Raw genomic sequence first — 25,743 nt, 5'->3', positions numbered from 1 at the left:
AAACATGCGGGAGCTCTCTGAGCCCTCGGTCAGACATGCAAAATACATGCAAATCCACATTAATATGTGCAGTCATTTTCCGTCTAGGAAATCCAATATGGACTCAAATACGTTTCTCAGTTGTGAGCAGGGACACACGACCCATATTAAAAATGAAACGTGGGTTTCCCTGAACTGAAGAAAAATGGCGCAAATGTATACAAATTACAATTTCTATAATACTCGCATCTAAATCAAACAATTGTGTCGCACATCGTGTGGCAGCATGGAAGTAGTAAACTTTCTCTACTGCTTGTCCAGTAGCATTTGCAGCATTTCAGAAGACCGTAAAACAGACATCAGCGGGTGTTAATTGGCTATTAACCATGCCATCCACTGCCTTGGAGGCAACTGCGTAGATCCATAACAGTTTCCATTGTTTGATCAAAAGGAGGAATTTGGTTTCACTTAGGCCTGTCACAATTACTACATATAATAAAAACCTTATATATAATTTCAAACATTTTCCAAATTTGTGGAAATAGCAGAACTACAAGTTCAAAACGTGTCGCATTCCGACGCGTTTTGAGCTTGTAGATCGGCTATTTCCACTATCAATGTTTTTCGTTTGCAAGTATATAGTTAAATAAATATGTAAATTATTTGTCATATCTGCCCCGTGCAACTTTTGTTTACGAAGCCTAAGGATTACAGAAATGTTTTTATTAATTATGTTCCAATGTTCAACGACAGAAATACAATTAAATCGTTAATCGCAATCATTTGAGCGACAATTAATCGTCAAGTAAAATGTCATAATCGTGACAGTCCTAGTCTCAGTGCCTCGCAGGCAAGCACAAGATGGCTTATGGTAAATGTGTCTAGGTATTAATTTATGTTATATGGGCGCTGGATGCTGTCAGGTCTGTAGATCTGCTATTAAAAAAAAAAAAAACTTGAAAGAAATGTGAAAAACCTTAAATATTTTTTAAACGTTTTTTTAACACAAATTTTGTATGGGGGTCCCTGGAAGAGAACATTTTCAGATGAGGGTCCAACACCAAATATATAATTAATTTGGGGGTCCTTAAAGGGATACTTCACTTTCAAATAAAATAAACATTAAAAAAAATATTTAAAAAAAATGAAAGAAGTTATGGCAAAATAAAGGCCCCCTCACGCATTAGAGTGTCCTACTAATGTGTGAGGGGGGCCTTTATTTTGCCATAACTTCTTTCATTTTTTTAAAATATTTTTTTTTAATGTTTATTTTATTTGAAAGTGAAGTATCCCTTTAACATGAAAAAAAAAGTTTGAGAACCACAGAGTCTCTCAATGTCGGGCCCGGGGGACCACCAGCGGTCCAAAAAAGATTCTTATGGGTCTGTAACTCTGACAGTGTACAAATGCAACCAAATGGACCCGTAAGGGTCCATTTGGTTGCATTTGTACACTGTCAGAGTTACAGTGGGGTCCGTGGCCTAGTGGTATACCTAAACTGGGGGTCCTTGAAGTTGAAATCTAAAAAGTTTGACAACCACTGGTGTGAATAGCGGTGCGTCCGTGCTGTGCGGCTACTGTGTGGTGATGAGTTTGACGATCATGTGGATGATGCGGGACCCCCGGGGACACGTGCACAGGTCCATGCTGGGGCTTCGGATCTTGTCCTCGAGCAGCTCGTCCAGCTCCCAGCGCAGCTCCTTCACCAGCTCCGCCACCTAGTGGACAACACACACGTGACACACAGAACACAACGGCATCTGGTTCAGGGGGGTTCCTAAACCTTTTTTTTCAGCTCGAGACACAAGACATTTGGTGTCACTCTGGGGGACCCCCCCCCCCCACACTTATTTCAGACTGTGTCGTCCCAGTGCCAGGAAAAAGGTGAATTTTTCCTCCGTTTGTTTTTTAACATTGAAGTGAATGGAGCAGCAATTTTTTGGATAGCGTTATCTCCTAGTTCCTTTGAGATAAACAAACAAAAAAAAAGACCAAAAAAAATAGAAAATTATTTAAAAATGTTTTTAAAAGATTTTTTATTTAAATCATTTAATTTTTTTATATTTTCGTCATTTCCGTCCGTGGCCATGATAGCCATAGAGCCATCGGACGGGAATTCCCGTTTTTGGCAGTTAAAGAGTTAAAAAGAAATAGTGAAAATAGCCAAACTACAAGCTCGAGATGTGCTCCGGGGTTCGATGGCCCATTGTGTGGTTGACTCCGTCCCTTATCTTTGTTTTACTTAATTTTAATATCCTTTATTTACCCAGGGAAGTAGCTGAGCACGGGTGCTCATTTTCGGCATTTTCAGCTAATTTTCCCTGCCTACCTGGTGCGAGGCGGCGGCGAATCGGATCCAGCCGTCGTCCAGGGAGATGACAAAGTCGCCGTTGTGCAGAGTGACGTTGACCTGGCCTCCCCCGAACAGCACCAGGGGGTAGACGGACACCATGCTGCAGTCTCTGATGAACACGCGGCTGGTCTTCACCTTCTCGTGGTACACCAGGTAGGGACTGTCGTAGTGACGCACCTAGACGACAAACGGCGGAAACACACAAATAAAGTACCTGTCCACCACCACAGGGTCTAGGGGCTTAGAATCCACCGCGGCGCACCCGGCTTGGTCGAGTGTCTATACCAGTGGTTCTCAACCAGTGGTCTGGGGACCACCAGTGGTCCTTAGGGGGGTTCCAGGGGGTCCCCAGGGAAATTAGTTAACATAGCGTCAAAATCCTTTTAACCACTTAGGCTTTGGCTATTCAAAAATAGCAGATATACAAGCTCATAGCGCTTGTAGATCTGCTATTTTTGAAAAATCTTGAAAATGTGTGCTTAGCTTTGAATATATATATATTTTTAAAGCGAAGATTTTTTACTCAAATCTTTGCTTCTAGGGGTCCCTGGCACAAAACATTTTCAGATGCGGGTCAAATGTATATCAATTTAGGGGTCCCTCCCTGGCATGAAAAAGGTTGAAAACCACTGGTCTATGAGAACACAACTGGCAGGAAGGGCGATATTTGTCACTGAACGCACCTCCTACGCCGTAGGAGTACGTGCCCTGCCGACAGGCTCCGCCCCAGCCCGATAGGACCTACGGGCTGGGGCGGAGCCTGTCGCCAGGGAATGTTTAACGGGAGGAGTAGGACGGAGGCCCTACGTCCTCCCAGGGGGGGGCTCCTCACTGGCAGGTGAGCCAGAAGGATACAACAGTAGCAGTGTTGGAAAGTAACTAAAGTAATATGTAACTCAAAGTAATGTTATTACTTTTTTCCAGTAACTAGTAAAGTAACTAATTACTTTTGGCAGGGAGTAATAAGTAAAGTAACTATATTACTTTTTAAACAAGTAATATGTAATAAGTAATATATTACTATGTTTTAGTAACTTTTCCAACACAGTGTTGGAAATTAATGTTTTAGTAACTTTTCCAACACAGTGTTGGAAAGTAACTATAAAGTAATATGTAACTTAAAGTAATATATTACTTTTTTCCAGTAACTAATAAAGTAACTTATTACTTTTGGCAGGGAGTAATAAGTAAAGTAACTATATTACTTTTTAAACAAGTAATATGTAATATATTACTATGTTTTAGTAACTTTTCCAACACTGCAGGTGAGCCAGAAGGATACAACAGTAGCGACAAGCAGTGGGAGGAAAAAAAATAAATAAAGAAAAATAATCAATAGTTGGAGCCCTAGAGTTTGGCATGAAACATGACGAGGGTTCCAGACGGCTCTACTCTCTCACCGTGTAGTTGATAGAGGAGGGGTGTATGTTGACACAGCCGTCGTTCTTGGTCACGAAGCGGAGCTCGGCTGCGTTGGGCTGCATCTTCATGGCCCCTTTGCTGGTCTGTTTGTACTTCCCCTGTGGAGAGCGCACCTGGCCCAGGGAACCACACACACACACACATTATGAGGAGATCGATTTTGGAGAGACCTCGAACACCGGCGATTACCTTTGTTTTGACTGATATTTTACTATCAAAAAATTGTTTAATTATGTATTTGTTTGCTTATAAGTTAAATAGTTTAACTTGCTTTTAAAAAAGTTAAACATTTCAAATAGTGAAAATGGCCGATCTACAAGCTCCCAAAGTGCAGCAGCTATTTTCGATTATTTGCTTCTTTGAAAAAGTCAGGCCTCCATTGACCGCTGCTGAATGAGTTAAGAGTGCTCACCTGGACTACGTTGGGGTAGAGAGCAGCACAGAGCATGGCAGACATCAGACGGATGTTGTCCGAGTTCAAGTTGGCCTGGTGGCAAGGAGGAAAGATGCTCATCTATGCTGCACTTATCTTTGGTATCCATACACATTTAAAAAAAAAGGTACTGTAATTTGTTAAAATAAGTGTTAAAGCATTCAATATTCCAATATCAATCACTGCTTTTGAGTGTTTGCTCAGTAACTCCACCATCTCTACAGCTCTTTACTTAAAAAAATAATATACTTTTTTTTCCAGGTCAGGATACCGATTTGATTCAATCAGGAGAGAGAACTCGTACATACAGGATGCAGGATAAGATTAAAAAGAAAAGTGAAATTGGAGGTGATGATGACAAAAAGAAATGAGCAGACAGTGGAACTGGAACAGTATAACATGTGGATACTCTCAGCTGATGGAGGAAATTGGCGTCACAACTGAAAATGTAATCTCGGTTTACTAATGAGACGGAAAGACCCCTGTTACTGAACACTCTATAACAATTATTACTATCAGAATATAGAGCTTACATTTTTTAACCAAAAAACCTGTTGTATTTTAACGTGTGTGTGTGTGTGTGTGTGTGTGTGTGTGTGTGTGTACCTCAGGTCCAGTAGCCTCCAGAACACCGTCGGTACCATTAGAACACATTCTCTCTATGACTCTGGCCCGCAGCCCCTCCTTCACAAAGCCAATGTCCGACAGCAGCTCCGTAAACTGCCTCTTCAAGCTGGCCATCTCCTGCATGGACATAACAATGACATACGCTCAGTATAAGACCTGATTATGGACGTTCTTCAAAAATGCTAAATGCTGATGGTGTATATCAGGGGTTCTCAAAGTAGGGTCCAGCTAAATCTGTTAACCCATTAAGACCTGAGGCCGATTCTACAAAACAGTTTTCTGAAAAAACTCGTGTTGCTATATCAGTCGTGCTCAAACGTTTTCATGTCCAGAACTCCCAAAAATTGTATGTATTTGGCAGCGGAGCCCAATCTCAAAATATTTTATTCCAGGGACCCCCAGACGCAAAGATTTGAGTTAAAAATGTTCGCTTGAAAAAAAATCCCATATATTGGGGGAAAAAAATCCCATATATTCAAGATTTGCACACATTTTCATAGTTTTTCAAAAAATAGCAGATCTACAAGCTCATAGCGCGGCACAAAGTGACACGCTATGAGCTTGTATATCTGCTATTTTTGAATAGCCAAAGTGTAAAATAATGGTTAAAGTGGTTCAAATCTATAATGACACAGATACTTTCCCGGTTTTAATGGGTTAATAGCATCACAATCAGTTTAACTACCGTACTTTAATCCCATTTTATACTTAAAAATAACAGATCTACATGTTGCGAATATTTTTGAAACATCTTGAAAATACATAATTTTGGAATTATTGAGACATTTATTAACATACCTGAAGAAGACCTTTTACTGTGTCGAAACATTGGTAAAATAATTATAAAAAAGCTATTGGATCGTGGCTACGAGCTGTGCGACCTCCTTTCTTTGAGACATGTACAACACAAATGTTCTCTTCTGGGGGTCCCTGGCACAACATATTTTCAGATGGGGGTCCGCAGCCAAACACATCTACATTTGGGGCTCCTTGACATGAAAAGGTTTGAGACCACTGCTTTGTATAATATACCAAGCGTATACATACATTGTGCATACGCTGATCTGTTTATTTTAATCCTATTAGTAAAAACTACTGACGCTTTTCTCTTTAGTTTTCTTCACTTATTATTATTACCTATGCTGCTACATTGTCTGAAGGAAGCCGAACACACAACTCTTAGGTATCTGTACACAAGATGGAACTATAAAAATACAACCTTGAACCTTCAATAAAGACACTTCATTTAAAAGTCACACCTGCAAGCCTCGGCCAGACAGGAAGTTCTCCCTGCAGTACCGGAAGCCGGCTTGGTTGCCGTTCTTTGCCGCGTTGCACCATCCCTGAAACAGAGAGACAGACAATCAGCCTTTCTACATGAACCAAGTATAAAACGTTATGTGTTGCAAGTACTCAGATAGCTTTTTCTAACGAGCGCTCCACACAGAAACTCTTGTTAGAACCTTATAAGCCTGCAGAAGAGCCAAATGGTCGCTGTTGGCCAGAGCGTAGCCCAACTTCTTCTCATTGGCCTCCTCTCTCTTGTCCCACGGCGACACCTGGAGAAAGAAGGGAGTAGGAAGAGAAGGGAATAGAAGAAAGAACATAAGAATGTTATACTCTGGGAATAATCTGTGGCTAACAAACTGAACTGGGGTGAATCTTAATGAGAGAAGTAACAATATCCACCAGGCAAATACTGGCACATTTTTGCTAGTAATTAAGTCTGTTTTCTCACACACTGTGGCAGGAAGGCATCCATCAAATTGAGATTCACATCTACAGTAGAGTGAAAATAAAATAGGCTTGCAACACAGGAAGAGCCTAATGAATCTTGGAAACCATCAACTCCATGATGTGGAGATCTATATCTGACTTGACTCAATTGGCACCGCTTCTCAAGACTTAACCACTTATCGTTGTAGCACCCGGATTTGGACGCCTCTTTATGTCCCTCTACACTAAATCTGTTTGCTGAAAATAGCAATGCATCGCGTTGTGAGCTTGATGATCAGCTATTTTTGCCTATTATAACATGCCCAGAATAGGGACACTAGGGTTCATGTGGTTAAAACACCATACCGGTGGTCTGGCGTGTTCAGCCTATTGACGATGACTCACGGTATACCTGACATTACATTACTTGACAGTTTCTCGAGGAAGCCACTGGATTCTGCTCATTTCAGTGCGGTATGAAAAGCAACTTGCAGAGACTTGAAACTTGCCTGAGATAGGTAATCCAACAAACTTAAAGTCATTGGACATCATGTTTTTTGTCAATGCTACATTATCGCTGCGCTGCGTTTTAATGCGCTTGGAGTGCTCATTGTGAGCTTGTAGATCGGCTAATTCCTGCGAAGACATTTGGTGTAGAGGGGAAGAAAGGAGGAGGCCAAACACAGACCCCTGGGGGTCTCCGGTCAGTTCGATTCCCTGGAACGGCAGAAAAAGTCTGCGTGGGGAAAGTGAATGGCCACCACTTGCCCCTCCCCCCAAACCGCTGAAGTGCCCTTGAGCAAGGCACTGAACCCCTGACTGCTGTTCAGTGGCCAACAGTATAAGACTGTGGTTGTACTGGTGAGCTTTAATGCGTTTGTGTCTGTCTGTGTGCAGGCCAGGGCGTTGCTGAAAATGAGCATCTGTGCTCAGCAGCTTTCCCTGGGTAAATAAAATGACAAAAACAAAAGTGTTTTCTTACGAAGGGTGATTTAAAGGCCAGGCTGGCGGCGATGGTGAGGCATGGGTCCAGGCAGCGGAAAATGGCTCCAAAAAGCATGAGCTTCCCGATGCGCACGTCCACCGGCAGGCAGGCCAGGTGGTAGCCCAGCGGCGTCAGCTTTTCATCGGGGGTTAGAGCCCCGAGGTCCTGCAGGCGCTGCTTGGCCGCCTCTAGGCTGCCCATGGCCGGGGGCTCGATGAGCCGGGAGAAGACGGATTCCAAGGTGCAGTCAGCGAACAAGTCCAGGATCTTTATTCTACAGACGTGGTGAGAGATGAGGTCAGAAAAGGTCATAGCAATGGGACGTGAGCTTGTAGATATTTTGGCTATTTGTCATACATCAAATTATATAGGGCTTAAGTAACCCTGATGTTAAACTATGAACTCACGTGGCAACTTTGAACACATTTTGTGTGATTATGTGTAATTTACTATCATTACAAAACATTGTTCTCACATTAGTCAATTATTACTTTTATTTGACACATTCCAATCTTGAAACTTCAATCAATTATGCTTCTTTCTTCTGAGGCACAAAGTCAATCAGCCACACAGCTTTCATTGTATTCCATTACACAGAGAAGATTACTAGGGATGCCGATATCAGCCGTATCAGCTATCAAACAGGTAAAATAATAGGTTTTAGCTGCCATTTTATAATAGTTGCTTTGAAATGTTCAATGTACAGATTTGTTTTTGATAGTGTGTTGTTTAGACTGATGCTAGGTTATTGGTTTACCTGTGATCCTAGTTTACTGAGGCACTACACTGTCTCTCTGCATTTGATTTATGTGTTTACCTTGCTTATTGTAAGTCGCTCTGCATAAGAGTGTCTGCTAAATGCTAAATTGTAATTGCATCAGTAGGCCTACAAAATTATCAGGTAATAAGAATGCACATCTGCCCCCAGAATCACATTCACAGTATAACACTGAAAACCTTGGCATTGCCATATCGGTACGGTCGATTTCACCATGCATTCGGTTTATCGGCCAAATGTTCCCTAAAAAATGACCGGTACCTCAGACAGAGCTGCTCCAGGGGTACCCTCTGTATTTCGGGGAGCTGCTGCTCGGCCAGCTGATGCTGGAGGCAGTGGCTAGTGAACAGGTGGAAGCAGACCCCCGAGGCCACGCGTCCCGCTCGCCCCTTCCTCTGCAGCGCGTTGGCCCGCGACACCCACGAGTCCTCCAGGCTCTCCATGCTTTTAGATGCGTCGTACCTGTGAGCCGACACACAGCGTAAAAAAAAAGCTTTTGTTGCGAATGCGCGGTTAGGATTGAAACCCTCAGGACCCCCCCGTCTCCTGTGACTTCCATATCACGTCTAGAAAAAGGGAGTGGACAGTCCACTTTCCTTTAACCCATTAACTCATTCAGTGCCACATGACGTCTAAGACGTCATGGCCTGGAGCGCCCTGAGCGCCACGTGACGAAAAATCTTGTTTTTTTCTTTTCTTTTTAATGTTCAGAACCCAAGATATGATGATTTGCTGCTCCATTCACTTCTTGTTTAACTTCTTACTGAAAAAGGCTGTATCTCGGCTCCTAAGCACTTTTTTTTTTACAATGAATTTTGGCTGTGGCACTCAGAACCAAACTGCCATAGAATGCCAGAATGGCACTGAATGAGTTAAGACCTGAGGCCAATTCTATAAATGTCTTCGAAATCCCAACAGTATTCTGATAAAAACGTATGTTTCTATATCAGTGGTGCTCAAACTATTTCATGTCAAGGACCCCCAAAATGATATGTATTTGGCCGCCGACCCCCATCAAAAAATATGTTGTTCCAGGGACCCCCAGAAGCAAAGATTTGAGTTATTTTTTTTTTGCTTTAAAAGAATATATATATATATTCAAAGATTTGCACCCATTTTCACGATTTCTCAAAAATAGCAGATCTACAAGCTCATAGCGCGGCACTCGGTGCCGCGCTATGAGCTTGTATATCTGCTATTTTTGAATAGCCAAAGTGTAAAATAATGCTTTTTAGCTCAAACGAAAAAGTGACACAGATAAACCGTAAAAAGAAACTGTTAAAAAAACAACCACATAATGTACCTCTTCTCCTTCATCTTGCCGGTGTCGATGACGTACACCACGTCGTCGATGGTGACCGAGGTCTCGGCGATGTTGGTGGAGATGATGATCTTGGTGACTCCTTCTGGCGGCCGGTTGAAAACGGCCTGCTGCTCCTCGTTGGACAGTGAGGAGTGGAGCGGGTACACCACGCACCTGCCGCGGGAACGAGGAAAGACGTGCACACACATAATTTACCATTTATGTACAGTATATTTGGGTTTTTGACATTGAACATTGGAACATGAATCTAAATGATATGCTCGTCTTTTAGGCTTAGTAAATAGACATTGCACAGGGCAGATGTGACATTACTTAAATATACAAAGAAATGACCAGTTCCAATAATCTAATTAAATATAGCACAGCCAAAACAGGCCATATTTAACTCTTTAACTGCCAGAGTATATACACAATCTACCCCCTTCCCTGCCATAGAAAATACATTGCAAAAATAGGTAAAATGTGAATTTTGTCTCCGTTTATTTTTTAACATTGAAGTGAATGGAGCAAAACATCTTCGCATCGCATTATCTCCTGCTTCCTTTGTGATAAACAAAAAATTAAAAAAGCCCAAAAAACGGCTGGCTGAGCCATGCAGAGAAAAACGAGAAATCTCGTCAATGGCAGGTAAAGAGTTAATAATTTGAGCTTATAGATATGTAATATTGAATAGTATTGCTTTTAACACATTGAATGCCAAAAACGGTCCGGACCGTTTTTGAGGGTCCAAACGAGAAGTGCCGAAAACGGTCCGGACCGTTTTTTACCCAATTCTATTTTTATACGAGTGGCCCACGTGGGGCGCTAAAACGAAACTTTGACATCACCCAAGGAGTTTCTGAGAAGAAGAGGCTGGATCTGGCTCCATGTCAAAAATCCTTCCGGTCGGCGTTTTCAATGTTATCTCCTTGACTAAAAGCTTAATATCTCCATTTCTTTTTAATGTGGTGGAAACGAGCCGTTTTCGATCGGCGATCACGCTGCAATGGAGGGTCGCGTTGGAAATATTGTTCCAGGCGTTAGTCGGGACCCTCCGCCGTCTCGCACGCACGCTTTGTTTACATGCACTTCCGCGTCGGGGCTTCTCACAGCACGAAACGTATAACGCAAGTGGATGGAAGAAATGCAGGCACTCAACGTATAATATTTTAATAAACCTCTGGCACCCAATGTGTTAAGTATAAATCAGGCGTAACTCCAACCCCTACCTCTAAATGCATAATCCTAATCTTATCATATTTTAACGTCGTTTTAACCATAAAACAACAATTGTGAGGACCAGGAAAATGGTCCTGATTTCTAAACTTTTACTATACTTGAGGGGATATTTGACCCAATACCACACACACACACACACACACACGTAAATTCAGTGGCAACAACACACAAACCTGTTTCCTTTCCTGTTGTTGAACAGTCTGTTGGACTGGAGCTGCTCGTATAGCATCTTAATCTCTGCCAGACCTGGCATGAATACCAACACAGCACCTACAGACAGACAGGCAGGTACACAGACACAGGAACCAGGGGGTTAAAAGGTGCTGTAAGTGATGTTTTATGGTTAAAACAAAAAAAGTTTTTTGAAAAGGTTCTATATTCAGATTGCTATAGAGCAGGGGTCTTCAACAGGGGGTCTGGGACCCCTAGGGGGTCCTCAGAGCTACTATAGGGGGGTCCGGCAAATCTTTGTGTAATGGGATGTAGTTTTTTTACATTAACCACTTGAACCCTAGAATTACTTTTCTGAGGGGAACATTAGCCGAAAATAGCCGATCTACAAGCTCTCAACGCCTCGCAGCGTTGAGAGCTTGTAGATCGGCTATTTTTGATTTTTTTTTAGGTGTAGAGGGAAAAAAGAGCAGACTAAGTAAAAAAAAAACTTTAATCTGAAACACAATTTTATACAATATAGAGTAGGGGGTCCCTGCTTCATCTCTCTCTCAGCTAGGGGGTCCTTGGCCTGAAAAGGTTGAAGACCCCTGACCCCTGCTATAGAGTGTTTGTTCAATAACAGGGGGTCTCCCCATCTCTCTCAACACCTTGACAAACAGAAAATACATTTTCAGGTCGGTTGCCAATTACCGAATCATTTCACAATAAGGTATGCGATAATCTTTATGCTAGGCCCATAGGGACGCTAGGGTTCATGTGATTAAAATCTAATTAAATCAGCATGTTCTAGTGTTCCCCTGAGAGAGTACATACAGTATATACAGTAGGAATTTGCCCAACCTGGCGGGTAGCTGTGGTCTCCATCTACAATCCACTCCAGCAGGCTCTCTACCAGGTCCATGTTGATCTTGTCCAGATCCATCATAGACATGGTCTTCAGAACGGACTTCTTGACGTCTGCAGAAAAACAAGATTTCTTAAGAGTGTTTCCCAACCTGGGCTGCGGGGGGCGCCAAAGATCACAGAGGGGGCGTGAGGCTTCCAAAAAGTAAACAGTGAAAATAGTCGCTATTCGTCGTACTAGAACTATATTGTGTGTGTGTGTGTGTGTGTGATTGATTGATTGAATATTTTATTAGGCAGAAATGTTAAAAACAGCACAAGTACAGTTAAAAACACTTTGTCTAAAAGGTCCGTCCATAAAAGTCCTTGCGGTCTTGTTTCCATTGAGGTCCTTGGTATTCAATTCATAAACATGTTGAGGGGTCTCAGATTGTGTCATTGTGGGCTCCAAGGAAAAAAGGTTACAAACCACACCGGCAGCACATCACCCCCATCCTCATATAGATACACTTCCGGTAAATTTATTTTTCATATCATTATATGAAAAAAAGCAACTGATATTGCTGAGATTGTTTAGATATCGACTAGTACGTAAATGTCAGAAGTTGCCCGACCTTAAAGTTATTATGATTACTAGACCTGTGCACACCGGCCTACTCGGGAACGATGTAAATCGGGAATGAGGCAAGTTGCGAATGCATGACCCGCCCAGTTATGCAAAACCTATACCTAATATCCTGTTGTACCTGTTGTGTTGTCAGAGGACTCGCTGCACCCGTTGCCAGAGCACCCAGTGCCGCCGTACATGTTACCACAGTTTTAAACGGGCACCGGCCTACTCGTGAACGATGCAAGTTGGTATTGCAGCCCAGCCAGTACCCACCGACATATCGTCTCTGTCGGGTGGAAACCTCATATGTCTAAAAAATGTTACTTTTCAGGATTCAAATTCCAAAATAGCAAAAGTAGCAGATCGACATAAGCTCAAAACGCCTTTCGAGCTTGTAGATCTGCTACTTTTTGATGCCTTTGTGTGACGCTGTAGTATGATCAAGTAGGTCATTAACTTACAAAAAAAACACAAAAAGTTATAAAATATGGAGATGGAGGTTTCTGCTGACATCGTGCTGATGGCATACATGTAACCCCAATGGGGTTCTATTGAACACGCTGCCACTTATATTGGCGCATCAGCGGCACAAAAGTGACACAAAGCTCTGCCCAATCTGTCAAGCCGACGGGTTGGGTTAGTCAATCAGGGAAGCCGGTGCGAACACTCCCCACAAAACACACAGAGATTCGGAGTGCCCTCCACAGACCCGCCGACGGACAGATACAGACGTCGGTGTTTTTTTCGGTTCAGACAGCACATGAATGATGCCCGGGAAAGACAGACACACAGCCACAGAGAGATTCAGTGAATTTATAGCTAGATTAACACTAGTTAAAGGAGAGATCCGGCCATTTTAAGTGTTATCTTTGATGTGTCGCTAATCACTCACCAACATTGAAAGGGACGTTGAGTTATTCCAGAGAGTCCCCTGTCGTCCAGTCTGGCGACCCCCTCCGTTGGCATAATGGGAGCCGTGTGTAAGAGTGAAAATCGTCTATTATAACCGACGAAAACTTTTAGTTTTTTCTACTACCACTCACCACACAGACGCCAGGTTCTGAGAGAGAAACAAGCAACCAGCGTCATCTCGTTCTGCACGAACGGTAGCTCGTGCGCGACATTCAGCACATGTTTGAGTATCATGAGACTCCACGATGAGTGGTAGTAGAAAAAAAAGAAGTTTTCATCGGTTATAATAGACGATTTTCACTCTTACACACGGCTCCCATTATGCCAACGGAGGGGGTCGCCAGACTGGAGGACAGGGGACTCTCTGGAATAACTCAACGTCCCTTTCAATGTTGGTGAGTGATTAGCGACACATCAAAGATAACACTTAAAATTAACCCATTAATACCTGGAACGCATCTGTGTCACTTTAGATTTCTTTGGCTATTCAAAAATAGCAGATCTACAAGCTCATAGCGCGGCACCGAGTGCCGCGCTACGAGCTTGCAGATCTGCTATTTTTGAAAAATCGCGAAAAAATATTTTTTATATTTTTTTCAAAAAACTGTTAGGATTTAGATTTTTTTTAAAGAATCGCCTCAGGTCTTAATGGGTTAAGTTCCTACTGTAGTTCACCTTTGTATCTCATAGTGAGCTCCTGCAGGCCGAGCTGCTGGTCAGGGATGCTGTCTTTGACAAAGTCGGTCCTAGTGAGGGACATGAAGTTCCACATATCTTCTCCCAGGTCGTCCACCACACCCTTGGGCGCCGCTTTGCCACCCCGTCCACCACTGCTGGAACCGCTCTGTTGTTTTCCGGAGCGCATGTAAGGGCTGCCGTCCTCGATCACGTAGCTGGAAGGAACGGAGAAATGCATTGCTTGTTTAACCCATTAATACCTGGAACGCATCTGTGTCACTTTGCCGGTGTCTTTGGCTATTCAAAAATATCAGATATACAAGCTCATAGCGCGGCACCGAGTGCCGCGCTATGAGTTTGTAGATCTGCTATTTTTGAAAAATCGTTAATTTTTTTTTTTTAGATTTTTTTTCAAAAAACTGTTAGGATTTAGATTTTTTTAAAGAATCGCCTCAGGTCTTAACACATTAACTGCCAGAATTATTTTCATATTTTTTTAGCCAGTGCCAGAGTTTTTCATTGGAAAAAAAAAAGTACTCAGGAGCCGAAATACAGCATTTTTAAGTTTTAAGTTAACAAGGAAGTGGATAGGAGTCTAGATCTTCAACTAATCATATCTCCTTGGCCTTTGGGTGAAATTGGAAAAAAAAAAAGAATTTTTTTTTTTTTTCACTTCACGTAGATCTACGCGATTGGCACGTGGCGGCTTTACGGAGGTTCGCGTAGATCTACGTGATTGGCAGTCAATGTGTTAATGGGTTAATCACGTGGTGCACTGGCGGTGCTAGAGCGCTTGCACCAGCACTGGAGCCTGGTTTATACTTAAAAAAGGAATATTGACATACTAACCGGGTTTTTTCTATGGCGTCTTCAAGGAAAAACTGATCGACTGGGAAAGTACGACCTGGGAGAGAATTAAGAAGAGAGGAATAAACACAGGGTCGCTGATGGGCAGACACCTTGTATCTGCATATCTAAACTTTTTATGTTTTCTGTAAATGAATGCCCCTACTTAGTCGTACAATAGTGTCACAGAAAACTGTTTGCTTGTTTGTTAACTGCGACACAGTACTTTTTCTGCGACACAGTATAAAATAGGACCAACTTGTTTTTATTATGTAAAAAGATGAAATGTGGAGGTACAATGTTTCTGTCTGACAGCGACAATATATAACCGATATACAAGGTATATACTGTATATATATAGAAGGATGTGTATGTAATAATCATAATGCAAATAATAAACATGCAAACCGTGTGTGTGTGCGTGTGTGTGTGTGTGTGTGTGCGTGTGCGTGTGTTCACCTGGTATGTGGATGGTGTTACAGTTATGAAAGTATTCAGAGAACAGGTCAGCGTTCAGAGTAGCACTCATCAGGATGATCTTCAGGTCTGGTCTCTGCACCATCAGGTCTTTAAGAACCATCAGCAGGAAGTCACTAGCGTGGAAGAGAAGAAAATACATACATACTGTATCGTCAGCTGTCGGGTGGAAACCTTGTATGTCCAAAACTGTTACTTTCCAGGAAATGGAAAAACGATGGATCCAATGTAGTTATTATTTAGTCACACGCTCCTGTTAATACTGGTTCAATATGTATAAAACCCACAGACAGAGTTGCCAGATCTGCTTATTATAATTTCCCCGCAAGATTTTATTTGAAAATAGCCGATCTACAAGCGATGCGACGCGTTGTGAGCTTGTAGATCTGCTATTTTCAAATAGCTGATGTATATGTTAAAGTGCTCATGTGGCCCATAGTTGCTTCTTTTGGGCTGGTTTTCCTAGACCTGGTTGCTGACTGTTTCTCTCACAGAATCTGGCAACACTGCCCCACAGACACACTTAACCCACTGTCGCATGAAGAAACATTTCCTCACCTCTCCTCGGTGCGTTCGTGCACCTCGTCCACGATGACATGTGTGACCCCTTTAAGGTCCGCCTCTCCCTCCAGTCTCCTCAGCAACACTCCTGTGGTGCAGTAAAGCAGCCTGGTGGCTGATGACTGGAGCGGACAGACCAATCAATTTCATCGATTATAAATAAAGAAAAAAATGATTGTAATAAATTAATCTATTTTTGCTATTTCTGCATGACATTGTTGTACAAATAAGCATAAAATGAGGCTTATGTGTTTAATTCGATTTAGTCGATTATAAAACGATAGTGGCGAAACAGTCACGATTTGAGAGAAACGCCAGTGTTGCGTAGCCAGCAGACAATCAGAGATCTCTACCTGCTGATGCTGTACGTCTGGTGGAAACAATAAAAATAACTGCATTGCAGAACCAAAGCAAATACTTTAGGGTGTTTTTTTGTACTGGGACAGTGATGATTTGTTTTGTACAAGCTTTATTGTACTTTGGACATCAATGCAATTACCACTCTCCGTTGATAGAGAGACAAAACTTATGAATTGTAGCTTAACTTGTATATTAAAAAGATTATACACCATGCAATTACATTACTGTAAACACCGGCCTTAAAAATCAAAAATAACATACCGTATTTTCCGCACTATAAGGCGCATCTGAGTATAAGGTGCACCTTCAATAAATGTATTATTTTCATATATAGGGCGCACCGCATTATAAGGCACATCCGCACTATAAGGCGCACTGACGGTGCGCCTTATAGTGCGGAAAATACGGTACTAATATGTGCATAAATCAGGTAATACGAATAAACAGTTTTCAGACGCCTGCATCCGTTTCCTACTGGAAACTTGTATTGCAATATCGTTAACAGTGGATTTCACCATGCAATTTAATCGTCAATCTATCGGGCCAAAATGTCAATATCGTGGATCTCTATAACTGTCTGTACGCCACGGTGCATTGGATGTGCGCATACCCTGACGGTCTCCAGGCGTATCTGGTATCCCACGGAGCTGCCCAGGCGCTCTGCGCGTTCCTGTGCCACCCTCTGGGCCACGGAGATGGCAGAGATACGGCGGGGTTGGGTGCAGATGATGTTGGCAACCTGATCGGCAGGGCCGCCCAGCGTCTCGTCCAGAATGAACTGAGGAACCTGGGTGGTTTTACCACACCTATAGGATTTAATACACAAAGTAAAGCAAAGTTAATAAGGAAATGCGTTGACATTTTTGCTTTAAAAAAAACAAACATCATTCATGTTTTCAATGATCCATCATCATCCATCAGCAAACTGACTCATAAGGAACTTTCTGTTAGTTGAAATTAAGGTCAATTGATCACTAAATAGGGCTTGGGTCAAACTCTTTTTTTAAAGTAATACTAGGTAACGTTTTCAACAAAACTAAAGTTAAATTGTATATCTTTTGTGAGTGGCAAAAGTTTCACAACACCCACTCCATGAATTTCACCCCCGGAAGCCTTTTATTTATATATTTTGTATTGAACGCTGTCGGGGGGGGACTTTCCCGGGAAAATGACGTCATCTGGTTTTGGCCAGGAACTACCGCAACGGTTTCCTGTTTGGCCAGGAACTACCGCGCTAATAACAAAAAGGAACCTCACGCTGATTTTAAGAGAATGTAGGATTGGAAGATCGAAAAAGAACAGAAAAAGAAAGCACAGCTCATGGTAACTAATGCTCCACTGGCTAAGAGAAACGATCCGCAGATAGTATAAAACAATTAAAAGATCGCTTTTTTAAACGCTTCCGGCTTCCGGTGAAAACAAATGGAATTCTGGGTAATCGAGGACTACGGAAATTGTATGCAGTGACGGTAGTGACCAGCAAAAGTTGCTAAAAATCGTTATTTGTGAATCTGCATTGTACAACTTTAAGGACAGAAAAACGAATAATAGGTATACAAATATTACCATTGATATTGTTGTAACAATATAGTGTAAGTCCTGCTGCAGAGTAGTTGCTGACTCACCCGGTCATGCCGCTCACCACCAGCACCTGACACTCGTCCAGAAGGTCCAGGATGTTGTCCCTCTCCTTCCAGGCTGGCAGCTTCTCTCTCTGACGCAGCATGGACATGAAGCTCCTGGAAGACTGCAAGAGGAAGAGGAACGTTACCACACAATTACACACAAAAGGAGAGAACTTAACCCATTAAGACCGGGAACGCATCTGTGTCACTTTTAGATATTCAAAAATAGCAGATATACAAGCTCATAGCGCGGCACCGAGTGCCGCGCTATGAGCTTGTAGATCTGCTATTTTTGAAAAATCTTGAAATTTTTTTTTTTCGATTTCTTTCAAAAAACTGTTAGGATTTAGAAAACATTTTTAAGAATCGCCTCAGGTCTTAACACATTGAATGCCAATCGCGTAGATCTACGCGAACCTATTTAAAGCCGCAGCGTGCCAGTCGCGTAGATCTACGCGAACCGCCGATTCGCGTTGATTTTTTCCCAGGTGCACTTTCGGATTTTTTTTTATCCATTTCCGGTTCCGGTTTGAAGACCGGAAACAGAATTATTTGGGATCCGGTTTTGCCGATCACGTCGGCCCCCATTCTAAAGCGCACACTGAAACTCAATTCTCTTCCTGTAGTTTTTTCTCCTCGCATATCACTGTTTAACGTAATCCGCTCTTCACTGGTAGATTCAGTGACATCTGGGCGTAAACAGACAGTGCACAGCTCAATCTTAAGGATTTTAACAAGGTCTATGGCGACGTGAAAAAAACAAAAAAACAACAATAACACGTTGGCACTGGTGAGTACATTATGAGATTAACGTCTGGCATGGAATGTGTTGTTAATGGGTTAAAGGTGTTGCAAGTGATTTTTTGTGTTTTTGTGTTAAATACTCTATATTATGATAGTAGCCATTGCTATGAGACTGAGTGTTTGTTCAGTAACATGGGTCTCTACATTTTTCCAGGTCTTTAGTAAACAGAAAATACAACTTTTTCCGGTCAGGATACCAATTTTATCCGATCAGGAAAACTCAGCCGTGATACAAGATGAAGAAGTGAAATTGGAAGTGATGACACAAAGAAGTGAGCAGACAAAATTGGAACTGGAACACAATAAAATTGATGCTAATAAATGGGTATTCTCTCCCGATTGGCTGAAATTGGCAACAAACCTGATAAAAGTATTTTCTGTACGGAGAGACCCCCGTTACTGAACAAACAATGATTACTATCAGAATATAACGTTTTGTTTTAACCCAAAAATATCACTTGAAAAATCTTGGAATAAATTCCTTACCAAAAAAAGTCTTCACCAATGTGTTTGTAAAGGTGTCTAGTAACACATCTCACAAAGACTGAAATGCAGTTTCCCTAGGGGAATTTGTGACAGCTCCTGAAAGTTGGGGTACCCACCATAACCTTATGCGGGGAAAAAAATCCAAATTTAATTCTGTTTTAAGTAGCATGTGAGGGGTCAAACTAGGGTGTTTTTATGATTCTGAATCCATTGCAAGCATTTGTTTTGCACCAAAACCACTCCTTGGGCTAAAAACGGCCATAGCCATCCTTTTCCAGGTATACTTTTTGTGTAAAAAGCCCATTGAGATTGGGCCGTTTTTAGCCCAAGGAGTGGTTTTGGTGCAAAAACAAATGCTTGCAATGGATTCAGAATCATAAAAACACCCTAGTTTGACCCCTCACATGCTACTTAAAACAGAATTAAATTTTGACCCCAACTTTCAGCAGCTGTCAAAAATTCCCCTAGGGAAACTGCATTTCAGTCTTTGTGAGATGTGTTACTAGACACTTTCACAAACACATTGGTGAAGATTTTTTTTGGTAAGGAATTTATTCCAAGATTGGACATTTTTCTGCTAATATCCCCTGACTATTTCACTACCTTGGTGTATGGGTGCATGTACAGTTGTACATGTGTAAGAACACAGCACATTAAACCTGTGATTCTCAACCTAGGCACAGCACGATGCAACATGCCTGCTGGTTACGTTGTTTAGACTTCCTTGAAGGGCAGAGCCATTGACAGAGCCCTCTTTCAACTGGTTGAGCGCAGGAAGTTGATACCATGCGATTTTTTAAAGAGGAGCGTGTCGCTAAGTTTGTAATGTGTGCAAAACCGAAAGCCGCGTACTGAACGGTTCAATACAAACGTGTATCGTTATAGTTGACAGCCAAGACGTCCATCTTTTACCTGTTTCCTCCTAAACTCTCGGCACAGCTTGCCGTTCTCCTGCACCATGTTTTCATTCTTCAGCTCGTGCTTCTTCACCATCGTCTTCCTCAGGTTGACGTAGCTCTCCGTCTCCACGGGGACGGCCTCTTCGTCGCCATCGTTGTCCTCGTCCCTCTCGTCCAGCTCCTCGGGGTCTCCCGTGTCTTTTGCTTGCAAGGTACAGGTAAACAGTGGCACGTGAGCAAGAAACAGGCTGTGTCCAAGTTTTTAGACGCATTTATAAAGAATCATTACAAATGTATTAATCACTTTCCGAGTGATATATCAGTCACACATACTATATACTGTACATATGTATACAGTACACTGTATAATCAATCCCACTGGGAAATGTTTCAACTATATCGTTACATAGTGTTTTTACAGTGTATACTCTGTACCATTTCTAGTAAAATATCACCAGCTTTTGGGCAGAATCCATGAACGAGACTGTGTATTATTCAGCAACCAAAAAATGTTAGACATGAAAATATTGGTAATTGGTTAGTTGTTTCTCAGAATCTGTCAGTTTCCAAACCATGTTCAACCTACTTTAAGTACATCGATGTAATAAAATAATAATATGGTTACGGTTAAGGTTAAGAGAAGAGACAATTGTTAACTTAACTCAAGAGTACAAATGTAACCAAATGGGCTTGTACGGGTCCATTTGGTTACATGTGTACACTCTCAAGAGTTAAATGAACACAGAGGGTGTCTCACCATAGATGCGTGTGTGGTTGCTTGCGCTGCTGTTTGTTGGATTGGCCCTCAGGTTGCTGGTGTGATTCCCACTGCTGCTGCTGCTCCTGCTCTCCTGAGGCGACACGTTGCTCCTCCCACTAGGGATGACAAAAAAACGATGAACAATCTTAAATTCTATTGAATGTTCTACTGCTCTAACGAAGATTTTTCAACAATCTGTTCATTACAAATTAACCAATATAAAGTATTAATTATTTATATAAAATAGAATTTGGAGACAAATACTCAAAAAAAAATGTTTTCTTTGGTGTACATTTTTTTCTCTTTCTTTCTTTCCAAGTAAAAAAAAAATGAAACAAGTTGACATGCAAGAACAGGAAGAAGCCAAGAATAGGCTCATTCATGGTAAAATTCCTTACATAACATGGATACAAAGTTCAATAAGACAAATTTGAGGTTACAAGGGCACCAGCATTACAACTAAGCGGATACAATTTTAGTGTCCCTACCTCGCACTCCTGCAATTGGCCGTGACGACAGGGGGCGGAGCTGCCGTCACCACGGGAGGCGGAGCTGGCGTCACCACGGGAGGCAGGCTGCTGTACTTGTGATGGCTGCTGGACAACAGCTTCGTCACGGCGTCCTCGTCCTCGCAGAGGGTGCTGAGCGTGTAAACCACGGGCTCTGCACTTTTGGCCGCGGCCAGCGCCTCTTCGAACAGCCTCTCTGTGACGCACAGTCTCCCCGCGGCTCCCACGCGGTCGTCGTTTGTACTGAAGGCCACGATCGGGGCCTGGAACCAAAGTTATTATAGTTTAGCATTTTATTAGTTTTTATTTTGACTTTAAACTTTTGAAGACTTAATTTTAGATTTACTAGTAAGTGTATCGGTCAGCCCTTTTATGCCCATTTATGGAGATCCCTGATGTTATCCGTACATGCCAATATATGGGCATACTATATGGAGATCTCTGTATCTGTCAGTAATTGTCCCTTTTATGCCCATATATGGAGTTCCCTGATGTCATCAGTATATGCCTATATATGGGCATGCCCCCTTTTGCGCCCATATATGGTTATATCTGATTTGTTTACGCCTGATGCCATGACAACACAACATTGAGGTTAGACAACACACTCCACATTTGGGTGTAGCTGCATTGGGAACGAGGTCCGCCCGCCGGTTTTAGTTAACTTTAATAACCTTGCCTGGTACGGGTATCGGTTCCCCTTGGGGAATCGGATCTCCAGCTCGTACTCGGGCGGGTCGTCGCTACTGAAGCCGGGCCGACTGGGTCCCATGAAGTCCGGAGACCCCGACCTGCCTTTGGTGGGGAGCTGGTGGCTGAACTTGCACTTATCGCCAAACCTGCAGCCCTGGCCTTTCATGTAGAAGTTGCACATTTTCTTGGCGCTGCCGGAACCGCTGGCGGGTCCGTTTCGACTGCCGTTCTTTTTGGCGGCCGCCAGAAAGGGGAGGTCCAGGGTCACGGTCCACACGGCATTGGCTATGCGCTCGTTGAAGCGCTCGCCGTAAATGGCGGCGAGGGCCAAGGCCTCCTCCTGCCTCTGGTTCAGACACTCGTCCATGGGCGTGGACTGGAGGCCGTCGGGGGAGATGGCTTTTTGGCCGTGGCGCTCTGCAAACACCTGCTGGAGGAGCTGTTCCAACGTAGAACCGAATTCCCCTCCGCCAGACTCCAGGGCCTGCCTGCTGCGCTCTCGGTCAAACCCGTACCTACAGATCAAGACACGGTTGAAGGCACGGGTAGATGAGCAACGTATTCACAGGAGAATGACACAGAGAAGGAAATTCTGCACAAGGCATAGCTTTTAGAGAGTTAACAGCGCAGGGAACTGACTCTCCTCTCAGTTCTTCATTGTTCAGTAGTAACAAATGGAAGATATTTCAACCTGGCCAAACATTTATAAATACTGTATATACATACTCCAGTCCATACTAGGCGCCTTTCGGTTTTCACGCTAGACAAAATATCTTCAAGAATAGGGACGCTAGTGTTCAAGTGGTTAGGCAGTAAATTCCCTGCACACATTCACCTGCACAGTTTTCCTATGGCGAATAAAGAGATGATAGGCTCAGGGGTGCTCCTCTCCTCCTCCTCCTCGTCCTCGTCAGACTCGTACACGGGGCCGTCTGCTTTGTCCACAGGCTCATCATGAGTGTTCCAATACTGGCCTTCCTCCCGATGGTCCAACTCATCATAATCCTCTTCTTCCAAGTAATCTGAATCAGACTCACTGGAAAAGAGGAGAGACACAGAAAGACGAGACTTCTCAGACAGGAACAAAGCACAGCTATACAGCTCATAACAACATTTTCCCCGTTTACAAACAATTCTAAGCAGTACTTCATCAATTTAATACCATCTAATCTTTTGGGTCAAAAATTAAATCTCATTTTACAGACTTGCTTTTAACAGATTCTTTTTTATTTTATTCTCCAACTCTTTTTCTAAGGTTGTAATTTTTGACATTTGTAATCTTATTTTTGATTTGTTTTAATCTTCCTTTTCTTCTTTAAAGTGCTACACAAATACTATATTATCATATTATTATATATTCTTATTATTATATTATATTATATTATTATATTCTTATTCTTATTATATTACTTTATCATGAACATTAGGCATCGAACCCAAAAACCTTTTGTAAACGAGACAGCGTCCCCCACTAATCAAACAAATCGATTTAATTGATTATAAAAGAAAACATTTTAATAAAATAAATAGCATCACACGGGGTGTGTTGGATCAATGCACTCACTCTTGGGGCTTGTCAAACTCGTGCGTCTGCAGCTCCCTCAGCAGTTCCTTGACCAGCTCCTGGTTCTCGTTGGTCATGAAGATCTTCTGCATGGGCATGGAGCTCATCATCATCTCCGGCCTGAGACGAGGCCCCGCGTCGCTGTCCGGCCGGGGCCGGGGCCTCTCCGTCGCCAAGGACCTGGGGAGCCCCCTGCCGCCCCTGCCGCCTCCTCTCTTGTCCCTGTCCGAGGCCCCCCGTCCCCCTCTTCCTGCTCCTCGTCCTCCGCCCCTGCCTCCGCGGCTAGCCCCGCCTCCGCCCCCGCCTCCGCGGCCGCCCCCACCTCCACGGCCGCCCCCACCTCGCCCTCTGCTCGAGGCAGGCCTGAGGGCGACAGGAATGGAGAGACAAAGTGAGAGAGAGAGAGAGAGAGAGAGAGAGAGAGAGAGTGAAGCATAGGAAAGACTTAAACATCCATTATGTCAGTGATTCTCAATCTTTTCAACTCCGAGGACCCCCAGTTTGATATGCCTTGGGCCACGGACCCCCATTTGACGCAGATTTCGGTCTCTGGGACCCCAATCTACCCCGTAAAATCCTGTATTAATTTAACTTGGAGAGTGTACAAAATGGGACCAAATGGACCCTTAATTGGTTCCACTTGTACACTCTCAGAGTTACAATACCATAAGGGTCCATTTGGTTCCCAACTATCAATCATTTAGCTAGAGAACCCCTAGAACCATCTCAAGTTCAGCTGGTGGGTCCCCGGACCCCATGTTGAGAACCAGTGAGTGAATTGTTATTCTGTTGTTAAGCCGTGATGTATGCGCCCCGTCAGAACAACTTCCGGGTCCAAGTGTATATTTTGCCAAAATGCTGCATTGCTGTGTCCCTCGCTGTTTTAACAGATCTGAGACTAAAATAACGACTTATGTGTCGTTAAATAATTTAACGACACTATATAATTTAGTCACTAATCTATAATAATTTTGTCTTATTTAGTCACTAAAATTTACATTTTGTCACCAAAGTATAATAATTTAGTCTTATTTATTCACTAAAGTGACAAAATTATACCCCCTGGGAGAACACTTACATAAATAACTCTATTCTCGTTAGTGCTGCACGATTCTTGCTCAAATGTGAATCACGATTTTCCTCCATAAGAATTGAGATCACGATTCTCACACGATTCTCACACAATTCTCTTGTAAATATAAAAATATTAAGCAAAAAAAAAATTTAATAATTGAAAAAAAAATAGTCATAATTTAAAATCGAGATCGCATAGGTGTCTGAATCGAGATCACGATCTTTTTTCGATTAATCGTGCAGCACTAATTCTCATTGAAAGCATTAAGACCCTTTTTAACCCTCAATGGTTCCTTTCTGAAAAAGGAGGTTATTGTAAAAAGATGTACGGGTTCCGACATGTTTGTTTACAATGAAGAGTGGATGGTGCCTGGTGCCTCTTGGACCCGGATGTGACGTCGGACTACAAATTGACGTCAGACTTAATAACGGAATTGCATCGGATAATTTCAACATCATCATCGTTCGCCAGCGTTACCTGCTAGAGCGACTGGGCCCAAGATGGAGGCTGAAGTCGTCATCGTCATCCCAGCCACCCGCTCCCTTCCTGCCCCCTCCTCCTCCTCCTCCTCCTCCTCCACCTCCTCCACCACCACCACCACCTCTTCCTCCTCCTCCTCCTCTTGGCTTGTTGAATCTTCCTCCCCCCCTGTTGGGTTTTCCTCCTCTTCTCCTCGCACTCATTTCTCTGTGTCCTCTGCAATAAGAAGTGACACAGAGAGGTTCAAACAAACTAAGCCAGCGCTAAACAGCTCCCATCGATCATACGAGGAAATATCTGCAATCCACACATTAAATCTTCCATGTCCAACCCAGGGTTCAAACCAGGCTCTTCCGCGTGAGAGACCAAATTTCCACCTATCGCTCAATCAAGAGGCAACGCCTGCTTGGCCTGGGAAGATACCGTGCTTTTGAGCTTCAGGCAGTACCACTTGTGTCCTAACCCGACACCAGGGTCTAAAATGTAGACCCTGACATATTTAATATCTCAGCGGAAGAGTCACGTCCGATCACTGCACATGTACTAGTTAAT

General features: G+C 42.9%; 1 protein-coding gene across 1 annotated transcript; it reads right to left on the bottom strand.

Moving 5' to 3' along the window:
* Positions 1-1,289: 1,289 nt before the first annotated feature.
* Positions 1,290-23,868, bottom strand: dhx57 (DEAH (Asp-Glu-Ala-Asp/His) box polypeptide 57). The gene is made up of 24 exons (XM_080421367.1): positions 23,637-23,868; positions 22,908-23,108; positions 22,059-22,587; positions 21,359-21,642; positions 20,868-20,986; positions 20,124-20,314; positions 17,922-18,043; positions 16,907-17,102; positions 15,934-16,058; positions 15,358-15,491; positions 14,902-14,956; positions 14,050-14,267; positions 11,850-11,966; positions 11,009-11,105; positions 9,597-9,770; positions 8,555-8,755; positions 7,513-7,789; positions 6,278-6,373; positions 6,074-6,157; positions 4,794-4,931; positions 4,167-4,241; positions 3,733-3,867; positions 2,309-2,509; positions 1,290-1,697 (listed from the first exon to the last, which is right to left on the bottom strand). The coding sequence occupies exons 1-24, from the start codon at positions 23,747-23,749 to the stop codon at positions 1,554-1,556; spliced, it is 4,026 nt and encodes a 1,341-aa protein (XP_080277493.1). The 5' UTR covers positions 23,750-23,868; the 3' UTR covers positions 1,290-1,553.
* Between the last annotated feature and the right edge of the window lie 1,875 nt (positions 23,869-25,743).

The sequence above is a fragment of the Gymnoscopelus braueri genome (assembly GCF_963280865.1).
Source record: "Gymnoscopelus braueri genome assembly, chromosome: 23".
Classification (NCBI taxonomy): Eukaryota; Metazoa; Chordata; class Actinopteri; order Myctophiformes; family Myctophidae; genus Gymnoscopelus; species Gymnoscopelus braueri.
Note: the sequence above shows the minus strand (reverse complement) of the source record. Positions and strands in the feature narration are given on the sequence as shown.

Excerpts from the sequence above, each read along its gene's own strand:
- dhx57 (XM_080421367.1), bottom strand. The coding sequence starts at position 23,749 with ATGATGATGAGCTCCATGCCCATGCAGAAGATCTTCATGACCAACGAG. Across the intron at positions 20,987-21,358 it reads GCCAATTGCAGGAGTGCGAG|TGGGAGGAGCAACGTGTCGC; the intron begins GTAGGGACACTA and ends TGTCATCCCTAG. Across the intron at positions 6,158-6,277 it reads CTCTTCTGCAGGCTTATAAG|GGATGGTGCAACGCGGCAAA; the intron begins GTTCTAACAAGA and ends TCTCTGTTTCAG.